Below are 21,155 nucleotides of genomic sequence, written 5' to 3'. Positions count from 1 at the left end.
CCAAGGATATGAATGGATGAGGACTTTGATGGCTCCTCTGCGGATGGGGTTGAAGGGCCCCAGCATGTAGAGAGCAGGGGTGGCCGAGAAGCGAAAGATGGACTTGCCCTTGTTGAGGACTATGAACGTCTGTGGAGAAAAGAGGGAAGGGGGCGTTAGTCCTTCTACACCCCCCAAACACCACAGACCAAGGGCTGCCCTTGCAGGGATGATTTTTCTGTGTGTTTGGAGTTCCAAAGGCTCAGGGATGCTCTCTGCCTTGGGAGAGAGGCAACCACAGCAGTCTGGGGTGGTGGATTGTGGAACAGCACACAGGGAATATTTCTCTGTCTGCTCTGGGGTGCCCTGACCCCCAGGGGAGCACTGACTTTGACCCTCATTCATGGAGAGAGTTTCCTAGACTCCAGAATAAACTAGAATCCACAAAAGTGTGAAATAGGTTATAGAGAGTAGTGTAGGTGTAACACTTGGTGAGAAATTGAGGTTTTGGGATTTTTAGTGTGTTGTGAATGGAAGCAAGATGGAAAGCACAGGGTGTCATCCTGGGTTTCTTCTTCATGCTTCTTCTTCTTGGGTTTGGGTGGCATTTTGTAATTGGGCAGAAAAGTCTGCATTGGGATCAGTTCTTGGGTTAAAAGAGAAAATAATCTAGGTGTCAGTTCTTAATTGGATAGTTTAGCCTTATAAGATCTTGTACCAAGAGATTGTTGGCCATTTTGTGCCTTGCTGCAGAACTCATGGTTGTGAGACTGTTTTACTGATAAGAAATTATAAACATCTGAGTCCAAACATGAACTACCATCTCAAGTGCCTTCAATCCAGACCCAGAGAAACCGATAGTGGATCACCAGAATGGGCTCAGGTAAGCACAGGACGTCCCTGCTTGGGTCTTTTTCTTGGGACTTAGCCCTAAGGCCAAGCCTATGAGACAGAGTAGAAATTCTCCAGAGTAGAAATTCATTTTGATTTAGGTGAAATGTACATCTTTGAGTCTGTGGTTAGAAAACATAGCTATGTAGCCTGACTGAAAAGCCTAAGCTCAAAGAAACTAATTCAATGAAAGACAGAGATAAAGGAGTAGAGACAAAGAGTGATAAAAAGAGACAAAAAGGCTGCTGTGAAAGCAGGTCAACCTGGAATTGTTGACCTGGAATTCTTTCTGATAAAGAAGAACTAGCTGCAAATATCACGCAAAATTTGTAAAAATGAATATGTATGAACCTATGGTGAAATTCTATGCATATGGATTTGAGAAGAAGGTAAAAAGGGATCTGAAGTTCCCAAAAGTACACATGTCTTTTAAGGAGAGTAATCTCCGCATGCGTCCAGCGCTTGTAATAATAAACATAATAATAAACATACTGGCTTTACAACTTTTACAGAGTTGTGGAGTTTTTAGCTATCTCCACAAAACACCTACCACGGTCAAAGCTCCATCCCTCACCTTCTTGTCCTTGTAGAAAGGGTCCAGGTCCTCCAGCGGGGTCCCGATGAGCTCCGCGGGTGGGTCACCATAGATGAGGGGCAAGTTCTTGCCGGCTTCCAGGTCACTGCTGGGCTTGATCTCCTCCTCCTCGGGCATCTCCACCTGCTGCCTCTTTATGCGGAGCGCCTCGGCCTCGGCCATGCGCTGCTCGATGGCGGCCAGCGAGGCGGGCGTGAAGGGGCGCAGGTTCTCGGGGCCCGGGATGTGCGGCAGGCCGGCCATGCTCGCATTCTGCTCCCGGGCCCGCCGCGCCCGGCCTGCGGGGACAAGGGGCTGCTGCACCACCTGGGGATGTCTCAGGAGGGGGGTTTGGGGGGCATCTTGGGGGGGGTTTAGGAACATCACCTGGAGATATCTCAGGGGGGCTTGAGGGCCTCTCAGGGGGGTTTGGGGGCATCTCGGGGGGGTTTAGGGTTTGGGAACACCAGCTGGGGGCATCTCGGAGGTGTTTGGAGTTATAGGAACACCACCTGGGGACATCTTGGGGGGGTTTGGAGGCATCTCGGGGGTGTTTGGGGTTTTAGGAACACCAGCTGGGGACATCTCTGGGGTGTTTGGGGTTTTAGGAACACCACCTGAGGATATCTGGGGGCTGTTTGGGGTTTAGGAACACCACCTGGGGACATCTTGGGGGTGTTTGGGGTTTCAGGAACACCACCTGAGGATATCTGGGGGCTGTTTGGGGTTTAGGAACACCACCTGGGGACATCTTGGGGGTGTTTGGGGTTTCAGGAACACCACCTGGGGACACCTTGGGGGCAGTTGGTGGCAGGATCTCAGTGGGGTTTTAGGAACACCAGCTGGGGACATCACAGGGGCAGTTGGTGTCAGGATCTCAGCAGGGTTTTAGCAAATGTATTTATGGCAGAAATGTTGAGCTTGTAGGGAAGGTTATTGTGCATGGATCACAGCACACCCAGGGTGCTCCTTCTCCTCCCAGACCCCCATTCCCATCTGGAGCTGGGAAGCCTCAGGCTGGAGAAGGCCCAGGAGGGACCTTCTGGTTCCCCACAAGTCCCTGAGCAGTGACAGGAAAAGGGGACAAAACCTTAAGCTGCACCAGGGGAAGTTTATGCTGGACATCAGGAGAAATGTTTTCCCAGAAAAATGGGGCAATGGAAGGGGCTGCCCAGGGGAGGTGGTGGAGTCACCATCCCTGGAGGTGCTTGAGGAAAGCCTGGATGTGGCACTGAGTGGTGACAAGGTGGTGTTGGGTCATGTATTGGACTTGAAGATCTCAAAGGTCTTTTCCAACCTCATTAATTCTGTGATTCTGTGATTCTTTGATGCTGTGATTCTGTGATTCTCTGATTCTGTGATTCTCTGATTTTTGATTCTGTGATTCCACCTCCAGTCAGGAGGCACCATGAGGCCGGGACACCTGGTGTCCCTGTCACCACCTGGCAGTGCCAGACAGTTTCACACCCCAAACACGGTGTTTCAACACAACCAAACACCTTGGGAAGCAGCAGCCCTGCTCCAGCTGCCTCCCCTTGGCACAGCATCAACAGCTTTGCTCCTGCAAGGGACCTGTGGTGCCTCCAACAGGAGGTTCCTTAGCCAGAGGATCTGGGTCCTTCCTCGTGGGAAGCACAAGGAACCTGTCCTGCTGGGTGGCTCTTCTCCCAGGAAGGGTCAAAGGCTTGTCCTGAGCCAAAAAGGGAAGCAGTAATGGCATTTTTGGATGTCACAGGGATTGGGATGTCTTCCCAGAGGGAATAGGGTGGGTGGGTTAGGAGAGGTAAGGATGTTCTGCTGCACAGAGGCTGACATGCCCTGGGGGAGGTGGAGGTGCTGGCAGAGGCTTCCCCAACACCACAGAGGTTCCTGTGCCTTGGCAGTGTCCCATGACTCCAGATTGTGTGGGATATGAGCCCAACATCCCATAAAACTCAACCCTGCTTCTCATGGACACTGGGGACAGCGGCACCTCTGTGCCTCACCCTCCCAAACCAAGCATCCCACTGGAAACCCAAACTTCCTGTGGAACTGCCAAGCACCTGCCCCCAAAAAACCTTCAGGATCAACAATCACCGGAGCTCTGCTGTGCTGAGAGCGGGAAACCCTCAGCCCTTTGGTGTCACAGACATCTTTTATGAAAAATCCTTTCCTTAGGATTTTTCCTCCTGAGAAGCTGAGAGACCTCAAGAACAAAATGTAAACAATGGTTATCTGCTGCTGTGGAATGCAACAGGTGCATCTGGGATTGGTCTCACGTGGTTGTTTTTAATTAATGGCCAATCAAAGTGAGCTGGCTCAGAGCCACAATCCTTTGTTATCATTCTTTGGTATTCTATTCTTAGCTAGTCTTCTGATGAAATCCTTTCTTCTATTCTTTTAGTATAGTTTTAATATAATATATATAATAAAATAATAAATCAGCCTTCTGAAACATGGAGTCAGATCCTCGTCCCTTGTCCTCGGATCCCTGTGAACACGGTCACACTTTGGGATTAGGGAGAACTGGACATTTACAGCCCTGATGGGAAAAGAGACTGGAAATGGAGCTGGGAAGAGGCTCAGCCTGGAGCAAAGGAGGCTCAGGGGGTCCTTGTGGCTCTGCACAGCTCCTGACGGGAGGGGACAGCCGGGGGGGTCGGGCTGTGCTCCAGGGAACAGGGACAGGAGGAGAGGGAACGACTGTGCCAGGTTTAAATTGGATGTTGGGAAAATTTCTTCGTAGAAAAGTTGGCCAGACTTTGGAAAAGTCTGCCCAGGGCAGGGCTGGAGTCGCCATCCCTGGAGGGGTTTCAAAGCCCTGTGGATGTGGCACTTGGGGACAGGGGCCAATGGTGGGGGCACAGTTGGGCTTGATGCTCTCTGAGGGTTTTTCCAACCTGAAAACCCGATTTTCTGACTCCATCTGATTCAGGGAGAGCTCTGTCCTTGCTGCGTGGGGTAATTTAATTGCACAAACTGAGTCACATCACTGCAAATGGAGTCTGGTCCCAGCCCAGCTTGTGGCCCCAGCTGGTCCCCCACAGGTGGGGCAGGGGATGGACCCCAGAGGTGGGACCCCATCAAAGCAAACAAAAAGGGAATTATGGATCTCAGGTGTGTCTGAGAGGGGACAGTGCCTGGGCAGGGGACAGAGGTGCCACCAGTGCTGCTTCTCATGGACTTGCTCAGGACTTACACCCAGCTCCTGCTCCACTTGAGCAGCTCTGGAACCTTCTCCTCAGTAACAGTAAGCTCAAAAAAGCCAAGAAGCACAAGGCTGTGGCTGGATTTATCACCCTAAATCCCAGGGGGAATGTGCTGGTGCAGGGGATCACAGAACAGCTCAGCTGGGAATGGATCCATCAGGGTCATCAGAGGGAGCAGCACCCAGGCTCCAGCAGGAGCCACAGGCTCATGGGGGAACCTTCACAGAATTCACAGAATGACAGAATTCAAAGAGTCACAGAATCACAGAATCACATAAGCACAGAATTCACAGAATCACAGAATTTACAGAATCACAGAATTCACAGAATCACAGAATTAACAGAACAGGGTTGGAAGAGACCTTTAAGATTATCAAATCCAACCCAGCCCCAACACCTCAACTAACCCTGGCACCCAGTGCCACATCCAGGCTTTGTTAAACACATCCAAGGATGGTGACTCCACCACCTCCCTGGGAATTCCCAAAATTTCTCCAAATTCACAGAATTCACAGAATCACTGGGCTGGAAGAGACCTTCAAGATCATCAAATCCAACCCAGCCCCAACATCTCAACTCAGCCAGCGCCACATCCAGGCTTTGTTAAACACACCCAGGGATGGGGACTCCACCACCTCCCTGGGCAGCCATTCCAGAACTTTATCACGCTTTCTGTAAAACACTTTTTCCTCATATCCAGCCTATATTTCCCTTGGTGCACCTTGTTACTCGGGACAGTCTCAGTTTCCCTGGCAATGGGCAGAGCTGTCGGTGCAGCCGGTGCCAGGGGCTGTGCCATTGCTGTCCCCGCTCATGCCGGGGGTGCTGCCCGGGTGCTGCCACCGCGGTGCCCAGCGCTGTCCCCGCTGCCGGAGGTGGCTCTGCCTCCAGCTGCCACCAGCGATCAGCGCCGGGCTCAGGTTTCTGCAGCCCCATGACTCTGCTCATTCCTGTCCCGGGGAGCCGCTGCGAGCAGCCACAGCTCTGCTCTTGCCCGGGTTCCTTCTCGTGTCCGCATCCCTCTCCTGCCCCTGTCCCCTCTCCCTGTCTGTGTCGCTGCCCCTGTCCCCTCTCCTGCCCCTGTCCCCTCTCCCTGCTCCTGTCCCCTCTCCCTTCCTGTGTCGCTGCCCCTGTCCCCTCTCCTGCCCCTGTCCCCTCTCCCTGCTCCTGTCCCCTCTCCCTTCCTGTGTCGCTGCCCCTGTCCCCTCTCCTGCCCCTGTCCCCTCTCCCTGCTCCTGTCCCTGCCCCTGTCCCCTCTCCTGTCCCTGTCCCCTCTCCCTGCTCCTGTCCCCTCTCCCTGCCCCTGTCCCCTCTCCCTGCCCCTGTCCCCTCTCCTCTCCCTGTCCCTTCTCCTGCCCTGATTCCCTCTCCTGGCCCTGTCCCCTCTCCAAGCCCCTCCCGGGCCATGGAGCAGCACCAGGAGCGGGCTGGGAGATGCTGGGGCAGGGCAGCACTGCCTGAGGCTACACTGGGAGGCTCAAAGGAGATGTTACCCCTGGCATGGGAATTCTTTGTGGCTTTTCAGGGTCTTTTGCAGCTCCTGGTGCTGCTCTGAGCCCTTTGGGGCCACTCAGAGAGGATGGGGTGGCCCCAGGGAGCAGGAGCAGGGCTGATCCCATGCCCAGATCCCACACAGCACAGGGGAGAACCCACTAGCATCTCTGGTGGCCTCCCAGCCTCAGAAACAAAGCCAGACCAAACTCCTTGTGCTGCCACAGGTAAAGTCAGTGACAAATCTGGCACAAGTCACCCATGAGGTCCCTCTCCAGCACCTGAGTCCTCCAAGAGTCTCTGATTAAGGAAGATCCCTGCCCCTCATCTTTCCTGCTGGGCAATCAATCACTTTAAAATGTCTCTGCAGAACACTGATTTATTTGCTTCCTAAATTTTGGCCACCCAGCTGAGATGAATGGCTCCTTTTTGCTGTGATGCTCTGTGGCACAGAGAGCAACAGAGAACTTTCCCAGGGAAAGGCTGTGAGAAGATCAGAGAAAAGAATGATAAATAATTCTTAACTTATGAACATGTGGAATGGGTTGTGGAGATTTGTTTACCAAAGGATGATTTGTTAATTAGCAACGGTGATGGTGTTGGACTGGAGAACCAATTAGGTCCAAGAGTATTGTAACTGTCTATAAATAGACAGTTTCTTAATAATGATGTAATAACAAAGAGATTGATCAGCCTTCTGTGAATCATGGAGCCAATGCTAATTGTCACCTGGCTGAGGGCTGCTGCTGTGACACGACACAGGTGAGCTGCAGCTTTGGGACCCTGCCCAGGGCATGTCCTGGGTGAGAATCTCAACCCCCAGCAGGGAACTGGGAGCAGCTCCTGGCTCAGGGGTGCCCAGGCTGCACTTGGAGAGAAATTCAGCTCCCCTTGATATTTTTGCTGCTGAGGGCACACAAAGGAATCAGGCACCAGAGTAAAACAGGACTGGTTTGGGAGCTCCCAGGGATGCTGTGTAAGAGGATCTGTGTAAGAGGACAGTGAGGGGTCTGAGGCTGCTGGTAAAGCCACCCCATCCAGGCACTTCATTCTGCCCAGAAAAAAACCTCCATGGGTTGGGGAAGAGAGAGGGAGGGAATTCTTAGCTCTGGGGGACACAGGGGCTTGGGATCGCCCTCACCTGCCTGATCCAGGCTCCAGTTCCTCCCTAAGGCATTTATTTTTTGGGGGAATCACCTACCAGCCTGTAGCCTCCTGTGCTCTTGGGTGTTGTATTTGCTGAGAAATGCCCTGGCAAAGGCAGGAACGATGCATCTGACTCCATGTTCTCAGAAGGCTAATTTATTTCTTTATTATACTGTATTATATTAAAGAATAATATACTATATAATATTATATACAATATATTATTATATTATATACTATATAATTATATATTATCTATTATATATTATTATATCTTATATATGCTATATAATATTATATATAAATATATTATATAGTATACTATACTATAAAGAGTACAGAAAAGATACTTACTGAATGCTAAAAAATAATAATGAAAAAATTGTGACTCTTTCCAGACACAGCTTGGCCCTGATTGACCAAAGAGTGAAAACAACTCACAGCAGAATCCAATGAAACAAACACCTGTGGGTAAACAATCTCCAAACACATTCCCCATGAGCAAAATACAGGAGAAGCAAATGAGATAAGAATTGTTTTCCTTTTCTCTGAGGCTTCTCAGCTTCCCAGGAGAAAAATCCTGGACGAAGGGATTTTTCAGAGAGTGTGAATGCCACACTGAGGGGCACCTGCAGCCCTGGAGTTTCCCAAGGGACCAGAAAAATGCAGATTCCCCCAGGCACATAGGGCTGGGTGAGGACAGGACACAGGGAATGGCTCTCATTGCAAGAGGGCAGGGATGGATGGGATATTGCGAATTGTTCCCTGGGTGGGTGGGCAGGCCCTGGCACAGGGTGCCCAGAGCAGCTGGGGCTGCCCCTGGATCCCTGGCAGTGCCCAAGGCAAGGCTGGACGGGGCTTGGAGCAGCCTGGGATAGTGGAAGGTGTCCCTGCCATGGCAGGGGTGGATTTAAATGGTTTTTAAGGTCCCTTCTGACCCAGCCCTTCCCATGGTTATCAGATCCCTGAGCCATTCCTAACCCTGCTCTCCCAAACCTGCTGCATGTCCAGGAAATCTCCTCTCCACCCCTGCATGCTTTGAACAGGTTTTAAAACCCAAAATTTCCATAGATTAAGCTCCCAAGAAAACACAAATTTGCTTCAAACCTAGCCAGGGCAGCAGGAGCCTGCAGAGTGACCAGAGCTGTGTTGGAAAATCTGATGGGTGCAGAAAACCCTCCTGGCATGGTCCCAGGGATGCCACGACCTCAAAAAGTCCTGTAGGCTGTTTGTTTGTTTAGTTTCTACTGTATTTCCCACAAGTTTTAGGGAAAAACATGGGAATATTGAAAAAATCTAATGTGAAATGTTTTTTTTATATCCACAAGTGGCACAGGGAGTGGAGAACTCCAACCCTGCAGGTGGGGGAGATTCACCTCAGCTCCTGCAGAATATTCCTGTGGAATATTCAGGATTATGGGAGTTTCTATCCAGGGATTCTGGCACCCTCACTTGTGCAAGACAAAATCAACCATTTAATAAACAAATTTGCATTCTTTTCTGTGCTGTTTAAGAGTTTGATGCGTCCACCCCTGGAGAAGTTGTGGTCCCTTAATTCTGTGCTGTAACTCCATTACAAAAACCATCTGGAAAGATGCAGGAAATCTCCAGGATTTCCTTTCACACACAAATGGCTCTTAGGATGCTGCTGTGGGAATTCCAGCAGCACGGTGGTTCTGGAAAATTGCTGGGTTTTCAGGCTGCTTTAAAGGCAGAGGGTGGGAGATTTTAATGAGAAAACAACACCTTTAAGAAAATTAAGTGACCCCAAGCCTTTTCCCACTCTATTTTAAAATAGTAATGGGCTTTAGAGTGAGGAAAATTTTTTTTTTTTTTCCAGCATTATGCTTTGAATTGCAGATGGTTTAAGTGCCCGGTGTGGCTGTGACACCTCTGGCACCAGTGGCTCTGTGAGTGACACTGAGTGACACGTCCCCTGGGTGGGTTCCTGTCACCACCGCGGCTCTTTGCCCTGCTCTGGGGGGGGGTTTGCTGCTCTCTGCTTGCAGCGTGGCCCAAGCCAGGTGTGCCAGCAGGGATGGGGGATGCTTCCAAGTGCATCCATCACCAAGGGCTGCCTGGAATGCCCCCCAGCCCAGCCAAAAGGAAGGTCCTTCCTTGGGAAATGCTTCCAGAGCCAGCCCAGCACTGCTGGGTGCCTCTTCCCAGCCAGAGCAGGGCACTGAGATGCTGCAGCAGCTCCTGCTCCTCGTGTGCCACCTCTGCCCCCCAGCCAAGCCACTGTGTGTCACCCACGGGTCACCAGGGCAGCAGCACAGGGTGATGGAGACAAGGGACAGAGGGACAGGACACAGGGAATGGCTCCCACTGCCAGAGGGCAGGGCTCGATGGGAGATTGAGAATTAGGAATTGTTCCCTGTGAGGGTAGTGAGGGGCTGGGATGGAATTCCCAGAGCAGCTGGGGCTGCCCCTGGATCCCTGGCAGTGCCCAAGGCCAGGCTAGAGCAGCCTGGGACAGTGGGAGGTGTCCCTGCCATGGAAAGGGATGAGCTTTAAGGTCTTTCCAACCCAAACCATTCCCCAATTTCATGGTTTTAAGCACACAGAGGATGAATTCCCTGCTATGGGAATGATGCTTTTTGCCTGCCTCGAGCAGAAAGGAGCCTTCCCAACACTGCAGCTTTTTCCTGGGAGCATCCAAGCTGCTCCAGCCTGGGTGCTGCCCTGGGACAGGGACACCCTGCAGCTGTGCTGGGCATTTCCATGGAATGGGATGGATGCAAAGTTCCTTTGGAATTGTGTCCCATTCCAGCAGCACCTTTGTGTGCTCTGCACAGCTCTGGCTGCTCTGCACCTGCCAAAATCAGCGCTGCTCCCTCCTCCAGCTCCTGGCAAATCCCAGCTGAGCCCATCCCAGCTCTGCCTTCCTTTAGAAAACCAAATCCTGTGTGCTGAACCTCTAGGGAGCCACGGCTCTTCCAGGGACATCAGCCCCGAAATTCCAGCCCTGCAGAGGCACCTCCGCTCCTGCAGCAGCACCAGCCCCACGTGGGAGGGAATTCCCCGCAATTCCCGGATCGCTGCTGCCCCGCAGCTCCCGGGGCTCGCCGCCCTGGGGCTGTACCTGCTGCGCTCAGCGTGGGGGTGGCACACACGGCCCGGGAGCTGTGAAATCCTGGGATGCTCTCCCCGGCCGCAGATGGAAATAGGAGGTTGCACCATCCTGCAGCCACGCACTGACCCGTTCCTGCCCGCAGCCGGGGATGCCACCCCAACCCCACTGCCGCTGTCCCTGCCGGGGAACAGGGCATTGCTGGAAAGGGGACACCGGCCTGGGTGGCGGCTCGGAGTTATTTTGGGGGGATTTGGCAGTGCTGGAGGCTTGAGCAGCCAGGGAAGGGTTAAAGTTAAAGGGGACCCTGCGCTTGCCCACTGCCCACCCTGCACTCGGGTGTCACCCGAAAGATCTGAGCCGTGCCGGGAAGGGAAAGAGACAGCGAGGGGACAGCGAGGGGACAGCGAGGAGAAGGGAGGGTGGCGTAGGGCTGCAGTGACCTCCTGTTCCCCAGGCTCGGGGAACAGCAGCAGGGATGCCCCCAGCCCTGGGGGATGCCAGGAGAGGCAGCAGCTCCCGCAGGGATCCACAGCACAGCACCAGGAGCAGGTCCCAGCCCTGCTGCTCCCGTTTGCAATATTGGGATCCCTGCAGCTGGAAAATGCTCCTTTCCCACTGCAGCCTCTGGATCCCAATGCCCTGGAGCAAACCCTGCCAGTCAGGACCAGCACGGGGCACCTGGAGCTGGCACAGATGGTGAGCCCATAACCCCAGGGATCTCATCCAGATCCACCTGGAAATGGAGAAGGGGAACCCAAAGATGAGATGTTCCAGGGATTTATGGATCCCAGGAAGGAGGCAGCAGGACAGGCACAGAGGCTGAGCACTCTCCCTGCCCTCTCCTGTGCTAAACTGGGATCTTTTCTCTCACAACTTCCCAAAGCATCCACCACCTTCTCCCCTTTCTGCCCTGCATAGAAACCACCTCCTTAATCCAACCTGCTGCAAACAGAACCTCATTGATCCAACCAGCTGCAAACAGAACCTTATTTATCCTACCTAAACAGAACCTCGTTAATCCAACCTAAACAGAACATTGTTAATCCAACCTAAACAGAACCTCCTTAATCCAACCTAAACAGAACCTCCTTAATCCAACCTGCTGCAAACAGAACTTTATTAATCCAACCTAAAGAGAACCTCATTGATCCAACCTGCTTCAAACAGAACCTCGTTAGTCCAACCTGCTACAAACAGAACCTCATGAATCCAACCTGCTCCAAACAGAATATCATTAATCCAACCTGCTCCAAACAGAAACAGTGCTGGGCGTCTCCTCATGGCTCTGCTGCTCGCTCTCATAACCCCAAATCCAGCAAATTTCCCTGAGTGGAGCTGGAGCTGCCCAAGGGACTCCACAGAGCCAGGCAAAATCCTGAACTGGACCCTTTTGCACACATTACAAAATAGAAAATGCTATTTAAATATTAGCACAGCACGGTCAAGGCAGGACTTTGTGCTCGTTAACCAGTTCCTGTAAATATGCTCTTTCCCCCTCAAACCATTATAAATAAAACATTTTTTTTCTGGAAAGAACCAGAGGGGACAGCTCCAGCGCTGCCTCAACCCATTGAGGATCTCCCCGGGATAATGGGAGTGACTGGAATGTCCTGCTGTCCCCAGGGCTTTGTGGAATTGTTGTTCCTTGGTGGCAGCACCAGATCCATCCCTCGCCTGCTGCGGGCTGATCCCTGACAGCTCCATCAGTGCCCCGAGGGCAGGAAATGCTTGTGCTCCTTGGAAAACGTCCCTCTGCAGGGACGGGGAAATGGGGGGAATGGGGGAAATGGGGGAAATAAGGGGAATGGGAGAATGGGGATAATGGAGAATGGGGGAAATGGGAGGAATGGACAGAATGGGGAAATTGTGGGAATGGGTCTATGTGAGGGAATGGGGAATGGGGGGATTGGAGGGAAATGGAGGAAATTGGTGAATGGGGGAATGGGGCAATGGGGGAAATGGGCAGAATGGGGGGAATGGGGCAATGGGGGCAATGGGGAAATGGGCAGAATGGGGAAATGGGGAGAAATGAGGGGAAGGGGGGTATGGGGGAAAGGGGGGAATGGGACAAAGAGAGTAATGGGGGGATGGGGTGAAATGGGGGGAATGGGGAGATGGGGGGAAATGGAGAAATGGGGAATGGGGGAAATAGGGGGAATGGGGGGAATGAGGGAAATGAGGGGAATGGGAGAATGGGGATAATGGGGAATGGGGGAAATGGGAGGAAGGGAGGGAATGGGGAAAGGCGGGGAATGGGTGAATGTGAGGGAATGGGGGAATGGTGGGAATGGTGGGAAATGGGGGAAATGGGCAGAATGGGGGGAATGGGGAAATGGGGGGAATGGAGAAATGGGGGGAAATGAGGGGAATGGGGGTATGGGAGAATGAGGAAATGGGGAAGTGGGGGGTAAAGGGGGGAAATGGGGGGAAGGGAGGGGAATGGAGGGGAAGGGAGGGAATGGTGCTGGCTGCCCCTGGACAAACCCCAAAAGGGCTCTGGAGGAGCACAGCGGGCCCTGACCATGTGGCAGGGGATGGCAGCTGGCACAGGGGGGATACAGCACCCAAAAACCCCGAGCTGAACCCCAGGCTGGCACTGTCTGATTGCCGCGGGGAATCCAGCTCTGAACCCCACCCTGGGCTGTGCCTTTGTGCCCACAGCCCCGGGGTGGGAACAGCCTCCCCTTCCCTGGCACCCCATTCTGCATGGCACAGGGGTCCCAGCACCCCCGCTGCCCTGGGGGTCCCCCCTGCCGCCCCATGGAGCACGGGGGCTCTGCAGGGACAGGGCCCTTCCCGAAAGGAGACACTGAGAGCACCCGCAGACCTTTCCTGCAACCTTGGCTTGCCCAGGCCGGGGTTTATATTTAGACCTGCAGGAGGAGAAGCCAGGAGAAAGGAGCCTGAGACTTGTGCGCCCTGCCCGTGGCTCCTTCAGTGATATGGGGAAGGTGGCTCGGGAGCCCATGGCCTGGCTGGCCCTGACTGTCCCCTCTCAGTCCGACACAGCCCTGTGGCCACCGAGAGCCCGCTGGCTGCTGCCACCCTCATCCGTGCCCTGCCTGCACGTTTGTGGGGACTTTGTCCCCTGTCCCGGACAGTTTTCCATGCAGGGGGGTCCAGCAGGTGCCTCCAGCCCTAAACAACCCCCCAGAGCCTCCAGAGTCCATCCTGGTCCTGTCCACCTCCAGCACTCAGACCGCAAATCCCGGGACACTGCCGGTACCGCTCCAGGCACGGTGACAGTGACAAACCTGGGCACATCCCCGACCCTGCAGCCCCGCCCGGGGGCCTGGCAGCCGCCCAGCGCTGACCCCGGTACTTACTGTCGGGTGGAGAGTGCGAAATCCCAAGGAGAGACCTTTTAGGGCCAGAATTTCCCTCTCCTTCGACTCCTGGAGCCTTTGGCTCAGCGAGTTGGCAGCGCAGCTGCTGCTGCTGTCAGATGGTCATGAGTGAAACCTGAGGACATGCGGGCTCCTTCAGGTAGCCTGGCCCGTCTCAGCTGCGGCATTTGTTCCGTTCCGTTCCGTTCCGTTCCGCTCCGCTCCGTGCCAATCACGGCGGTGGCGGGGCCAGAGCCCCCATGGCTGCATCGCCCCCATGACCCCCATGACCCCCATGACCCCCATTGCCCCCATCGACCCCAGCCCCCATTGCACTGCCCCCATCACCCCCATGGCCCCCATGGCATCACCCCCATGGCCCCCATAGCCCCCATAGCCCCCGGCCCCTATGGCCCCCATGGCCTTGCCACTATGGCCCCATTACCCCCATTACCCCCCATGGCCCCCATGGCCCCCATGGGCCCCACAGCCCTTATGTCCCCCATTGCCCCCATGGTGCTCACGGGCCCCATGGCCCCCATTGCCCTCCATCGCCCCCATCACCCCCATGGCCCTCATCACCCCCATGGCCCCCATCTCCCCATGGCCCCCATCGTGCCCATTGCATCGCCCCCATCATCCCCATCACCCACAGGGTCCCCATGGCCCCCATCGTCTCCATCACCCCCATGGCCCCCATCGTCTCCATCACCCCCATGGCCCCCGCGGGGAGTTCTGCCCAGGCACAGTGCAGTGCCCCAGGTGTGCAGCGGCTCCGGGCCGGCTCCGGCACCCCAAGGGACACAGGGAGGTGGAGGGGAGGTGGGAGCCACCCTGGCCAGCGCCTCCCCGGCAGTGATGGGCTGGGAAGAGCAGCAGGAAAAGTGTGAGGGCCAGGGGGCAGCCGGTGCCAGCGGCGCTGCCAGCGCTGTGCCCGAGCCCAAAACTTATTGCTGACCCTCCAATCCACTGTCACTTCTGGAAATCTATAAATGTTGGACAGTGCCACCTCTCCAATGACACTGGACAAACCAGCAGTCCATCAAATTTCTCCTCCTTCATAAAAGAATGCAAAACAATAAGTTATTTACATAAAGTGTGTGAGAAAGTTTGTTTCAAGAATGTAAACATCAGAAGGCTTAGAAAATCTTAAAAAATCAGGGCCACAGAGACCAAAGGTGTGTTTTGGGAGGCATCACTTGGATGTCTTCAATTAAAAACCAGGGCCCTTCTGGCTGGCTTGGAGCCCTGAGCAGGCTCAGAATGGATAAAACAAAGGCAAGGAGGGAGAAAAGAGCCCAGAGCAGCTCCCAGGGGTGGCTACAGGCATGGCTGGCACTGGGAGCCTGTGGACAGTTAGCCACTGATCTGTATTGTCTCACCCTTCACATGAGACTGAAAATAGAATAAAAGTTTTTAAAACACCTCTCATTTACCCCATCTCTGAGCCAGAAAAGGGCTGAATCCAACAGGAGCCCACACTGGGGGCTGAGCAGCAGAACAACAGCCACGATCCAAGGGCATGGAGCATTCCCAGTGCATCCCAGGATTTGGCTGGGAGGACAGCAGGGACAGGGACAGGCACAGGGCCACCCTCCTGCTGTGCCTCTGGGGACTTTCCACTGCTCTGTTGGTCACAGCAGGAAATTCAGGGGATGTTTGGTGGCTCCCAGCAGCTGCCTCAAGTGCAGCCTTGACACTAAAGGGGGACTTTTTGTGTTCCACGGGTCCATTTTTGCTTTTCCCAGCCCAAGAGCAGGCCTGGAGTGAGGCTGGAAACCCTGGGATGTGTCTCCTGCCCTGTGGGATGTGGGGACACCGAGGGTCTGTCTGCAGTTCTTCTGCCTGCAGAACCAAGGAAATCCCAATGGGAAAGGGAGCTTGGGGCACCCAGAGGCACTGACCACACTGATCAGGGTGGGAAAAATGTGTCCTTGGATTTCCAGGGTGGAATCAGGGCCATGTTTGGTCCAGCTTTGGGTATTTGAGGTGCCCGGCTTGTGGTACTGCATCCACCACAGGATTCCAGAATCAGGGAATGGTTTGGGTGGGAAGGGACCTCAAAGTCCACCCAGTACCATGGCAGGGACACCTTCTACTGTCCCAGGCTGCTCCAGCCCCAATGTCCAGCCTGGCCTTGGGCACTGCCAGGGATCCAGGGGCAGCCACAGCTGCTCTGGGCACCCTGTGCCAGGGCCTGCCCACCCTCCCAGGGAACAATTCCCAATTCCCAATATCCCATCCATCCCTGCCCTGTGGCACTGGGAGCCATTTCCTGTGTTCTGTCCCTCCATCCCTTGTACCCAGTCCCTCTCCAGCTCTGTTCACTGCCATCTCTGTCCCCGCTGTGTCCCCATTGTGTCCCAGGGTCTCTGCCTGTGGCAGTGTTCACAGGGGTCCCAGGATGAGGGAAGAGAAGAGGATCTGACTCCATGTGTCAGAAGGCATGATTTATTATTTTATTATATATATTCTATTAAAACTTTATATATATTCTATTAAAACTATACTAAAAGAATAGAGGAAAGGATTTCATCACAAGGCTAGCTAAGAATAGATAAAGAAGGAATGATAACAAAGGTTTGTGGCTTGGGCTCTGTCCGAGCCAGCTGACTGTGATTGGCCATTAATTAGAAACAACCACATGAGCCCAATCCCAGATGCACCTGTTGCATTCCACAGCAGCAGATAACCAATGTTTACATTTTGTTCTTGGAGCCTCTCAGCTTCTCAGGAGGAAGAATCTTGAGGAAAGGATTTTTCATAAAATGTGTCTGTGACAGCTGCTGGTCCCTGTGCAGGCAGGGAAGGGGCAATCCCGGTGTGCTGGGACATGGGGAGAGTGAATTCCCCGAGCTGTAGCACTGGGACCATCCCGGAGTGGGAGGAAGGAGGGGATGGAAGCTCAGGGCACCCTCTGTGCCGGGCAGGGAGCCCTGGCAGCTCCAGAGGATCAGGGAACGTGGGCAGGGCACCCCAGGCACCCCAGGTGTCCTCAGCCAGGGGTCTGTGCACAAATCACCAATGGGACGGGGCTGCTGTGGAACTGCCTTGAGCTGTTTTATTTTCCAGCATCAGTCTCATTACATGGTGATGACAATGGGAAGATGCCAGCAGTCACATCCCAGGCAGCAGACTAAGAATTTAATGTTACAACTCACTTTTTAAGTTTTTTGACCAATCACACAAAGCAAAAGCACATTGACAGTAGTTCTATCCAACCACTATAAGCACATGGACCTGTGGTTAAACAATGCTTGCTTATTTCAAATACAATACCTGCCTGTAAGTCTTAAAACACAATGCACAGAGCTCCATTATTAAGCTTCAACCTTCCTAATATCTTGCTAGATAAACTTTTCTATAGCTTAGAGAGTTATTCTAGACAAGCATTAATACACAGACCATTGTTCTATTTGTCTTTGCTTTTCTACTTTTTAAATAATTTTTCTGCTGGCCTATCTCATGGCTGCTGCTTAGCTCTAAGCACAGTTTGCTATCTCTGGGGCCTGCCTTTTGCAGCGTTTCCAAAACCCTCTGATTTTGTGGATTCCCACACCAGGCACCGCAGGTTAACCCGTGCCTGGCCGGGGCTGCCCAGCTGTTCCTGAGTGCCCAAAGCAGTGCGACCCATTCCTCACCCTCTGGGGCTCTCAGGGCCAATAACCCAATAACCTTCTGCCGTCTATCACAAATCCTGTTCTGAACCCTACTTGCCAACATCCTCATTCTAACCTGATATGGGGTTGTGGGGTAACTCTGAGAAGGGGTTTAGTTTTCAGTCTTTGGCCAGTCCTTCTGGGCCTAATATTTTGTATCAGGAGAGGTCAGTTGGGTGGGAGGCAATGTTTTGTCCTCCGTTGAGGAAGTTGGTTATGCTTAGGCAGTGGATTAAGGGGTTAAAGTACCCTAGGGATGTTGAAAAGTTTAAGAGAGGAGTTTGTTTTGTGAGGATGAGTGTTTGGGCTATTTTTGAGATTTTTAGGGCTGAAACGATGCCTAGGGCTGTTACGATCAGGGCAGTTATTTTAATGGACAGTGGTGTGGTTGTTGGAGGGGTTTCTGTGGGGATGATGTCCCCCCGCTCCAGCGCTGCCATCCCCGCCGTGCCCGCGCTGCGGAGGGGCCGCAGTGCCACCCTCCGGCTCCGGGTGGGCAAAACTGCGCCATGCCCGGGCACTGCTGGGGACACACGGGACACACTGGGGCTGCGGGGACACCGGGGGACACACGGGACACGCTGCGAGAGGAGGGAGCCAGGATGGGGCACTCCTGGGGGAGGGATGCGGGAAGCCTGACGTGTTGGGGAAGATGGAACAGGAAAGCCTTATAAATATGATTGCCTGGCAAAAGATTTTGACAATATGGAAACTATAAGAGAGATTGAAATGAAAGCAAGCTTTGAGATCCCTCAGTTACTGAACAACTGGAAAACAATGGTGTGGCCAGCTGAAGGTGATCCCCTTTGGATGGAACAACACCCTCTGCTTGCAGACAGGCCCAAGGGTCAGAGCAGACCCTACAGCTTGGCAGAGGGGGCCAAAGAGGAGTTTTTAGGGTTTAAAATGTAACACAGTATGGTAATGTAATGATTCTTATAGGCTGTATGTAAATGCTATAGGATTTGTATCTTGTACTAGATTGGTTAGTGAGAATCAGAATATTCCACACAGAAAATGATTTATTTTATTGGAACGGGAACTTTGCTCACTTACTTTCTATACTCTTACTCTTGCCTCTTAGCTCTTGCCTTTTACTCTCTTACCGCTTTTACTCTCTCACCCTCTCACCCTCTCTCCCCCTCTCTTCTCTCAGCCTGCTCTGAGCTGTGTTTGGCAGCTCCCAGCAGGGCCCTGCACCCAGGCCCTTTGCAATAAACCACAAGTTCCTGACCTGGCTGCAGAGATCTCTCATCTCCGTCCATCCTGACCGTCCTAACGCCGTCAATCCTACACTGACCCTGCTCTGCCTGGGCTCAGCACTCCTGGACACACCCTCAGCATCCTTAGAGTGGAAAAATCTGTGAGATTGTGACGATCTTCGGAAGAAATTCCTCCTTGTGAGGACGGGCAGGCCCTGGCACAGGAGCCCTGGATCCCTGGCAGTGTCCAAGGCCAGGCTGGACGGGGCTGAGAGCAGTCTGTGATAGTGGAAGGTGTCCCTGCCCATGAGATTTAAGGTCTCTTTCAACACTTTAAGATCCCTTTCCATGATCTTTTGCAGCTGCAGGGCATGGTCGGTGCTGGGAGCCTTTGGAAAACCTTTCCTGCAGGCTGAGGGCGATTCCCAGTCCCCTCCTGGAGCCACCCGGGACTCCTGTCCTGCAGGGGCTTGAAAGCCCAGCCAACCCCAGAGGGTCATTTGGGGTAATTTATCACCCCAAAACGCCATCTGCAGCTGGAAATAGGTGCAAATCCGGAGTTTTTTAAAGGTTTATGGAAACAGGCTTTCCCACTGAGCATCCCCAGTCCTGCTCAGTCTGCTGCTGTCTCATCCCATCCTCACTGATGATGCAGAGGGATTCTCTTCACCTCTGTCCCTTCCTGGCTGCAGACAGGGATTTATTTGACACCTTCCAAAACCCTCTGATGGTTCAGGATGTGCTGGCTCTGGAGGGATTTTTAATGGAACCTCTCCCATCTCACCCCAGATCAGCTCTGGGCCTCTGTTTCCCTCTCGGTGCCCTCCCAGATGGGATCTCTGGAGATCCTGCAGCTGGACAGGGGCCAGCAAGTGGGGTTTATTTAGGGAAGGACACATGGCACCCAGGCAGGGTGAGAAGCAAGGCTGAGATCGGGTGGCTCCGGCCTCAGGAGCAGAGGAGAGGCCAGGAAGTTAGGAAAAAGGGCATTTGGGGCCTCTCTCCCTCCTGGAGGCACCATTTGGAGGGCAGGAGCTCAGCTGGGAGGGTGAAGGATGTTCATGGTGCTGGAACAGGCTGGGGGCACCCAGAGGGCACCCCAGGACGTTTGGGACAGCTTGTGGTGCCCCCACCTCGAGATCTTCCTCACCTTCCTCCTCCATCTCCTCTCTGTGAGCTTCACCAGGCAGGGGAAAAGCAGAGATTGCCTGGGAGGTACCTCCAGGCATTCCATCATGGGCAGGGTTTTCATCCTGCAGCACCCCCAATCCCAAATCCTCTGGGTTTGTGGAGCAAAACGAGACACTGAAAAGTGAGGCTGGACTTGGAATGAGATTTTATTGGGAAAACCCTTCCTGACCCCCAGGAATGCCAGGTGAGTCCCATTCCTCAGAGCAAAGGGCTGGGAGAGCTCTCCTGGCACGGGAACATCTCCAGCTCACTCAACCCCCATGGGAGAAAGGGAAGAATTTTGGGAATGGGGAGGAACTGGGTCCAGAGGCCATTTGCAGGGGTCTCTTGTAGAGGTTTGGGATTTTGCCTCTCTCTGTATCCTCCCCCCATCCCCAGGGGGCTCCTGGCTCTGTTTGGGAATCTTCCCAGGCAGGAAATTATTTTGTAAACCAAGGAAAGGGGAAAACATCCATCAGTGAATCCCTTCAGTATCGGTGCTGCTCCTTTTCCTTCAGCGCAGACAAAACCCACCAGCTGTCCTTGGGTGAAGGATTTCTGTGTTTCCTTCCCAGTTTCAGGCAGAAAAGTGCAGAATTTCCCTTCTCTTTGCCTGGAACTCTGCCCCAAAGCAGTGAGAGCTCTGGGGGTGAGGTGCTACCACAGGGTGCAAGATCTACCAGCGCCGAGCATGCAGAGCCTCTCCCATGGTTGTTCCCAACACCCTCTGAGGGTGGCAGACCCAGAACTCCCAAAATCAGGGGAGTTGGGTCTTTCTGGTTGTTCCCAACACCTTCTGAGGGTATCAGACTCAGAGCTTCCAAAATCACAAGGGGTTGGGTCTTTATGGTTGTTCCCTTTGAAGGAGTCAGACCCAGAACCCCCAAAATCAGAGGGGTTTGGGTCTTTCTGCTTGTTCCCTTTGAGAGTGTGAGACCCAGAACTTCCAAAATTGGGGGGGTTTGGGTCTTTCTGGTTGTTTCCTCTGAGACTGTCAGACTCAGAACCCCCAAAATCAGAAGGGATTGGGTCTTTCTGGTAGTTCCCTCTGAGGATGTCAGACCCAGAACGTCCAAAATTGGGGCAGGGTTGGGTCTTTCTGGTTGTTCCCAACAGCTTCTGAGGTTGTCAGACTCACAACCTCCAAAATTAGAAAGGGTTGGGTCTTTCTGGTTGTTCCCTTTGAGGGTGTCAGACTCAGAACCCCCAAAATCAGAGAGGGGTTGGGTTTTTCTGATTGTTCCCAACACCCTCTGAAGGTGTCAGACCCATAACCTCCAAAATCAGTAGGGGTTGGGTCTTTCTGGTTGTTCCCAACACCCCCAAAATCAGAGTGGGGTTTGGGTCTTTCTGGTTGTTCCCTCTGAGGGTATCAGACCCAGAACCGCCAAAATCACAAGGGATTGAGTCTTTCTGGTGCTGCAGCCCTGGAGCTGCTCCTGCATCAGTCCCT

At 53.4% G+C, this 21,155-nt stretch overlaps 1 protein-coding gene across 1 annotated transcript in view; it reads right to left on the bottom strand.

Annotated features, from left to right (window-relative positions):
* Window positions 1-13,801, bottom strand: part of SCN4A (sodium voltage-gated channel alpha subunit 4) — a 54,742-nt gene extending 40,941 nt beyond the window's left edge. Inside the window, exons 1-3 of the mRNA XM_058820533.1 lie at window positions 13,672-13,801; window positions 1,445-1,743; window positions 11-129 (exon numbers count right to left, since the gene is read on the bottom strand). Of these exons, the coding sequence (XP_058676516.1) occupies window positions 11-129; window positions 1,445-1,708 (383 nt within the window). The 5' untranslated portion in view covers window positions 1,709-1,743; window positions 13,672-13,801. The remainder of the gene's footprint in view (window positions 1-10; window positions 130-1,444; window positions 1,744-13,671) is intronic.
* Between the last annotated feature and the right edge of the window lie 7,354 nt (window positions 13,802-21,155).

This window comes from Ammospiza caudacuta, chromosome 27 (assembly GCF_027887145.1).
Source record: "Ammospiza caudacuta isolate bAmmCau1 chromosome 27, bAmmCau1.pri, whole genome shotgun sequence".
Classification (NCBI taxonomy): Eukaryota; Metazoa; Chordata; class Aves; order Passeriformes; family Passerellidae; genus Ammospiza; species Ammospiza caudacuta.
Note: the sequence above shows the minus strand (reverse complement) of the source record. Positions and strands in the feature narration are given on the sequence as shown.